This window comes from Agelaius tricolor, unplaced genomic scaffold (assembly GCF_023055355.1).
Source record: "Agelaius tricolor isolate 1412-34295 unplaced genomic scaffold, bAgeTri1.0.p SCAF_2, whole genome shotgun sequence".
NCBI lineage: Eukaryota > Metazoa > Chordata > Aves > Passeriformes > Icteridae > Agelaius > Agelaius tricolor.
In genome coordinates this window covers 94,056,709-94,064,143 of record NW_027269262.1, presented here as the reverse complement: position 1 = coordinate 94,064,143, position 7,435 = coordinate 94,056,709, and the positions used below count along the sequence as shown (strand labels likewise).

At 46.0% G+C, this 7,435-nt stretch overlaps 1 protein-coding gene across 16 annotated transcripts in view; it reads right to left on the bottom strand.

The window, feature by feature from the left end:
* Positions 1-1,578: 1,578 nt before the first annotated feature.
* Positions 1,579-7,435, bottom strand: part of ADGRB1 (adhesion G protein-coupled receptor B1) — a 289,794-nt gene continuing 283,937 nt past the window's right edge. For all 16 annotated transcript variants that reach the window (XM_071421902.1, XM_071421903.1, XM_071421911.1 and 13 more), the window contains one exon: positions 1,579-2,985. In XM_071421902.1, the coding sequence (XP_071278003.1) occupies positions 2,788-2,985 (198 nt within the window). In that variant the 3' untranslated portion in view covers positions 1,579-2,787. The remainder of the gene's footprint in view (positions 2,986-7,435) is intronic.

Genomic DNA, 7,435 nt, shown 5'->3' with positions numbered 1-7,435 from the left:
ATTTGGGTAAATGCAGCCCCGTGTTGTGACTCTGGAAAGAACAGAGGGCCCAGGTGGCAGCTATGGGGCCAGGAGAGGTTTCCCAGCCCCCAGGAGAGATGCAAAGCACACATGGGATGCAGGCAGGGGGCACTTTTAAAAAGCAGACAGGGCTGGAGTTTCCACCTCTTTTATTAGAAATAAGACACATTCATTTTGTGCTCTGAAAACTGTACAGAGAGAGAGAGAAAAAAAAAAAAAGTGTTGACGAACACAGAGAGGAAGGAGGGGAAGGCATGGAAGGAGGGCAGGACATGGGAAAACAGGATTAACCAGAGGAGCTGAGCAGAGAAAAGTCGAATATCAACAGTTCTTAAACAAACATTTATCTCTGTAATTACATAACACCGTTAATGTCCTGCAAAGGCGGCTGCAGTGAATGGGTGAGCCAGGAAGGTTGGAGTGAAGAGGGCAGGCTCAGGTGGGCAGAAGGGAAGGGAAGAAGGAAAAAAAAAAGAAAAAATAATTAAAACACAGTAGAAAGATACCTGTATGCTAAAATTCATCATGTGTAATTATAATAATTACAATATCATACAACCCAGCATCTGAGGGAGGCCTTTGTGCTTTCCTGTTTCATGAATAAGCTAATATTGAACAATAATATCACAGTTTTATGAGTAACCACTTTCCCTATTTTTTAACTATTTGGATTTATTTAAGTTTTCCTTTCCATCCTTCATATCCTATGCTTAATGGCAAGGTAAATGCCTCTGTCCTTGGAGATCACCCAGGTGGCCCAAAGGGAATTCAAAGCAGAGATTTGTCACATCAAGCATCTCCCCATGGGGGAAACACAGCTGAGGGCAGTGATTGCTTTGCATCTTGTACCCATTGGTCATTTTTCCCTAAAAATGTGAGGTTTTGTATTTTTTAATTAAAACGAGACACCAAGCACAGTAATAATTCAGACCCTGTTCAAGCTTTGCTGCTGTCTGGCACAATCTGGCCACTCGCAACCAGAGGTTTGTCTCCATCCACCTCCAAAACTGGGAGAGTTGGTCCAAATATCAGACAGACAGTGCTGGGAATGACAAAAATAATAATAATTAAAAAAAAGTCTGCTTGTAATGCCACTGGTTCGTTTTTTAATGATAAAAATATTTTTGGGGTGGAATGCAGACACCTCTTTTTTTTTTTTTGTAAATAACCTTGAGAAATGTTAAATGAAAAATTTTAAATTTTTTTTTTTTTTCATAGTGAAATGAAAAGACTGCATTTTATGAGGATGAATGTCCTGCTCTCCTGATCAGCTCCACCTCTTCCTTCCTGCAGGACCACAAACCTGCTGCTGGCTCTGGGCAGCGGGGAGGGCAGAGAAAAGCCAGTGAGGGGAAAAGAACCAAAACCCAAACCGAATAAAGCAAAACAAAACATTGCAAGCCAGCAGTGAAGGGGCTGTGCATTCCCACCATCCCAAAATTTCCACAGAGCAACTTGCCTTCCACCTTCAGCAGGTGGCATCCTCACCCCATGCCTGAGCAGTCCTACGGCACAGAAAGGCATTCGAAATGACAAGAGGCAAAGAAAAGAAAGGTCTCGGGTTTCAAGTTCTCTTTTTATTGAAGAAAAGAAAAGAAGAAGGAAAAAAATAGATTATTTTGTTTGTTTTTTTTTTTGTCTGTTTGTTTCCAAGTGGACGTTATTCATGTTGTCAGTTTGTCTCAATGTCCTAAGGCAACGTCTCTGTTTACCAATATCTCCAGGTACAGCGGCAGATCTGTCTTTCCCTTTTTCTCTCTCTGCCTTCCAGGGAGGGGCAGCTTGGAATAAATTTGAGTCCGAAAGCAAGGACAAATAACAGAACCAAAAAAAAAGAAAAAAAAAAAAAGAAAGAAAGAAAAAAAAAGGATGAGGCCAAGAGGACCTTTGCAAGGCCCGTGCTGAGTTTATCTATTTAACAGTCAATGACATGACCTACATTCTTCTTGTTGGTCTTGTTGTCTACCACCTTCCACCCTCTCCCTGGAGATGGGGCGAGCAGGATTTGGAGATTTGGAGCTGGTCCTTTCCTCCACCGGGGAGGGATGAGAGGAGGAAACCCCACCTCTCTCTTTCTCCAGCTTTCCAGCCGTGGGTGACGCCACCACGTCCCCCTCCGCGGGGACCCGCTGTGACCGTGCGCCAATGCCAGGCCGTGGCGTGGCACCCAGCAGTGGCAATGTCCTTGTGGCCACTTCTTGGCCTGTCCCATCTCCTTCCTTCTTGGATAAGCTGGCGAGGGAGAGGAGGGAGAGCCAGGAATGTCCCTCCAGGCTGGGCCTGCCCCAGCCAGGCCACATCCCAGAGTAGCTCCTGCAGGTGTCCCCTCTTGATGTCTCCTGATCTTCTGGGCCCTCTGTGGTGGCTGCTGGGCATCCTTCCACACCTCCCTGTGGCAGAGCAGGAGGGCTCCTGGTGTGCTGCAGAGACCCGAGAGCATCTTGGCAGGGCTTGTCCCCTGCAGCCCCTCCCCACCCTCCTCCTCCTCTTCCTCCTCGCTCTCTTCCAGGCTCACTCCTCCAGTCCTGCCTGGGAAAGCTCGTGTTGTCCTGAACCTACAGCTACTATACTCTATAAAGTAATATTCCCCCTCTCTGCTGAGAACAATACAAAAGTTATTCCATCTTACCAAAGGTTTCAAAAGAAACCAAACACTTCTCTCGCTCGGTTCCGATTTAATTTAATCATTTCTTTAAAACGTGGTTTTGTTTTGTTTGTTTCGTTTGTTTTCTGGAAAAAAAAAGTCTTTTTTTCTTCCCTTGCTGCTCAGACCTCTGTCTGAAGGTCAATAATGTCTTGTCCCACCAAGGGGATGGTGGCCCCTGTTTTCTCCCACTCTACAGTTTTTAGTTCTAGGGGAGACTGTGCCACAGGTTCGATGTCCTTTTTAACCCATGATGGCGGGGACTGCACTTTCCTGATGCCTTCCCAGGGTCTCTTGTTTGGTGTCTGCTGTTTTTCTTGCTGCAGGAGGAGGGAAATGTGAGAAAGGAGAGAGAGAGAGAAAGAAAAGTTAGTGCAAAATGCAAGAAATACCATGATTTTACCTCCTCTTGTATCGACAAATCGTTTTTTCCATGCAGCTTCTCATCCAAAATAAAGTGGGGTATCAATGAAAATGACATTTAGTGTACAAACTGTCTATTTTCAGGAAGAAAATGTTGTTTTTCTTTCCACTGCCACTTCCATCACTTAATGACTGGATATTTCAGCCTTCAGCTGAGGTTTTTGCTACTGAAAAAAACTGAGTGCTGTTTTGAGAACATCAGATCTTTTACTACTTCCACAGATGTAGTGACAAGACAATGGGTGATGGCTTTAAGACGAAGGAGGGAAGATTTAGATGGACTGTTGGGAAGAAATTCTTCCCTGTGAAGGTGCTGAGGCCCTGGAATGGAATTCCCAGAGAAGCTGTGGCTGCCCCATCCCTGGAAGTGTCCAAGGCCAGGTTGGAAGGGGCTTGGAGCACCCTGGGATAGTGGGAGGTGTCCCTGCCCATGGCAGGGGGTGGAACTATAGATGGAACTACAGGAACTATAGGATTTAAGATCCTTTAAGATCTGTAAGATCTTAAAGAACTGTTAAGATCTTAAAGAACCATAAGAAACTATAAAGAACCTGTAAGATCTTTAAGGTCTCTTCCAACCCAACCCATGTATGAAATCCAGATTACAATGAGCTCTTCCTGAACACCCATTGCATTTGATGCACAGCTATTTGTAGACTCTTTATTGCAGCAGAACCTGCTCCCTGCTCCACCAGGGAACCAAATCTGTGCTGCCTGAGGAGCTGGAGCTCAGCTCTGAGGCTGGAAACATTTCCACCAACTCCACACCAAGCCCTGGACGCTCTATTGACCCAGTCTCCCCACAGCACCCCACCATGAATATTGACCCAGAAAATCTTTCCATGTTTTTGCTGACGTACACCAAGACAAGGCTCTGGGGGGGCTGGAAAATGGGTGTGTTCTTCAGTGGGTAGAGAAAGGAAAGGTTTTAAATGAGTTGTTCCACTCAACTTCTCCCCTCCAAACACCAGTGATGCTTCTCACACTTAATTTTCTCCACAAAAACACTCCAGCACTGGGAAGAAAAGGCTTCCCTGGAGGTGACAGAGCCCTTTTGAGCCACCTGCCAAAGGGGAAGCGGGAAGGGTGGGAGGAAAGTGGTTTGTGGAGGATGACAACAAGGAGGGAAAAGCCTGGAGAGAGGGTGAGGAGCCAGATGTGCAGGGGACACACCACCAGGATGTGTCACAGCTCGAGGCTGCCAAACCAAAATGCATTGACTGAGGGCAGGTGAAGCCACAAAAGGCTGTGGGGCCACTCCAGGATGCTGCTGAGAGCCTGGTAGGAATCCTCCATCCCCATCTGCTGCAGGCTCACCCAGCAGCCTCAGCTGCTCCGTTTGTCCTTCCCGAAGATGTTTTTGCCAGGCTGTTGTTTGTCCCAGCTCCACACTGCAGTGCTGACAGGAAAGCTGCTGTGGAGTTATCCCTGCAGCTTTCGCTGGATCACCCAAGCCAGGAAATTCTGCTTGTCCAAACTTTAATGTAAAAATAAGATGTGGCCTGAAGTTGGTCCTGCACCTCACTGCTCCCAGAAGGAAGGCTCTGGGTGAGTGTTTTTGGTGGGTTAGAAGGTGGGGAATGAACAAACCAGGTAAACATCTCCAAGTGAAGTGAAAGCATTCTGAAATTATTTTCATTCAAAGGGAGAAAAATAAGTTTTTAAATCTTTTTAAAAGAATTGTTGTTTGGATTTTTTTTAAAATGAGGTTGTGTAAAAGTATTGCTCAAAAGAATGTAAAACACTAAATTTTCAATTTTTTGAAATCTGCAGCTGAGTTTTTCATTAAACTCTACAATTCAGAGCTTTCCTTATGCTGCTGGTGTTTTTCTTACTTTATTCCACAATATAACACGACAGTGATTAACACTAATATGACAGAAAAGGTGATAAAATTAATTATTTATTCCATTATCTTTTTTTTGGAATTTATTTTAAAACCACTGCCACTAAAATTAGAAACTTATTTAACTCTTGTGTGTGTGTCCTGATGAGACAAGCTGGAAGTTTCCTGAAGGGAAATTTCCACCTACAGTGTTTTTTGGAGACCATCAGTCTGCCTGAAAAGATGCAGCAGGAAGGAACACAGACAAAAAAGCACAAATAGAGCAAAAATTGAAAAGAAATTAAGTTTCCCAAAAGGTGAAGAAAAACAACCTTGGTCAAGACAGAATTTTTTTCAATGAAAAGCAATTTGTTTTCTCCCACCACTGCTGTAATGCCACAAGTTTTCAAAACTGCTGATGTCCACAGCTGTATTAGAGAGCAGCACAAGTGATCTTATGCATGAAGTTCATAAATAATTCGGTTTTTCCCCTCAAACAAGCACCCTTTTTGATGGCATTATTTATGGCCACCTTCAGCATCAGGTTCTGTTTGCAGCCAATGCCTGTTTTAGCAGTCTCTCTCCATCTGCCACACTCCTGACCTTCAGCCTCTCCTTCATGCTGGGAGGATGCTCCCAGATCTGATCATGCACCCTGAACGTGATCAGCAAACCTCAGAGCCCTCCCTGCCATGGGCCAGTGAGCAAGAGGAGCTGCAAAGACAGGGAGGGAATAGAAATTGAAGGAAAAAAACCCCAAAAACCCGACAAAATACAAAAATGATGAGCTCAGACCTACAGCAGTGGCCTCTGATCAGCCCTGTCACTGGGGAACACCACCTAAGGGTGACAATAATTATTCAAACCCCAGACATTTAAATGCTGTGAGTTGTTGAGAAGAGAATAGATTAAGAAATGAAGAGAGAATGAAACAGGAAATATTATTCTGGCAGTGAACAGCTCCATTCTGCACCTGCATCTTGAATATTCTGGGCACTCCATGGGCTTCCTGAGAGAAGGATAAAGGGAAAATGATGAATGTGGCCAGTTTCCAGCCATGGATAAAGTTATAGAGATGTCCTGTGGGAGGGAAGATTGCAAACATCCACCTTCAGGCCTTAAAAGAGATGATGACTGGATGTAAAAGAGGTTTGTGAAGCTCTGTGAGGCTTGTGGATGATAGGAATGGACCACTGATGGTGGGGATTGGGACAATCCCTTCCAACAAAGGAACTCCAGAGCACCAGGGAGTGAGCCCACAGTGCCCAGCCCTCCTCCAGGCCACCTTTCTACAGCTCTCTGTCCATCCTGAAAACTTCCAAACTCATGAAAAGCACATGGAAACACTCACAAAACCAGCATCCATTCGGTGCTCTCCAGTGAAGCGGCACCACTCTGCATCAAGGGGTCTCTGAGCACAGTTTTGGGGATCTTTTTGAAGTTGCACCACCACAGCCTGGCCCTCTTATTTTTCCAAGCTCCTTTTCACTCTGCCATGGAGAGGAGGCAGAAACTGCCCTTGGGTCTGACCCCACATGGTGATTTCCATTCTCTTTATCAGTGTGATAGGTTTACCTGTGACTGTGGTGGGCTTAGTGACTCCAGAGGTGTTTATTCACAGTTAGAAGATGAAAAAGAGCTCTGGAAAATGAGGAAACGAAGAAGGGAGACTTGCTTTTAGTTCTGCATTTCTCAGGGAAGGATCAGACTTCTCTGGTGAGGCTGTGACTGCAGGAGGACTCAGTGCCCACTGGGATCTCTGAGCAGGTTAATCAGCCTGGCAGAGCTCTGGGGAGGATGCTGGGAGACAAAAGAAAATCTCCTCTTGGCACAGGACACCCTGGGAATTGGTAGCAGGCTCCTGGGAACAGCTCCCCTTTTCTTTCCCTCCATACGGAAAAAAAGTTTTTATGGGGTCTGGGCCAGTTGAGCAGCACAGAGAAACAGGCACTGGGCTCATGCTCCAACCCTGGCATTTCCCTCCAGCTTCACTGCGGGGTCTTTGCAATCCTTGCAGACAGGAGGGGAAACTGAGCTATGCACAGGAAAAAAAAGAGAAATCCTGGAGAGAGGGATGTGTAATCTGGCTGGAAAAGGCACTGGAGCTGGCTCAGTGCCTGTGAGACAGCCAGGGCTGGCCCCAGACAGGGGCTGAGAGCACCAGGAGCCAGGGACAGAGCCATCACTCTGGCCTGACACAGCCCAGGAGCTTCTGGGAAGGAGGGAAAAGGTTTATCAGTCCCTGCCTGGTGCCAGGATTGTGGAGGAAAAAAAAGGGGTGGGGAAGGAGGGAGCATCCACACTCAGAGCTGGGGTAAAACCAGCCCCAGACTGGAGGTGTTCATCATCCTGGTGGCACTGGGACTCTCCTTCATTCAGCCCTGACTTTCATTTTAGCTGCAAATTTTTAAGGTGGAGGGAGGGGATTTGGGATAAAAGGTGTTTAGGGTGCAGTGCCAACAAAACCCCCAAATCTCTGACAAGGACAGAGGCAAAGTGCATTGAGATAATCCACACATCCT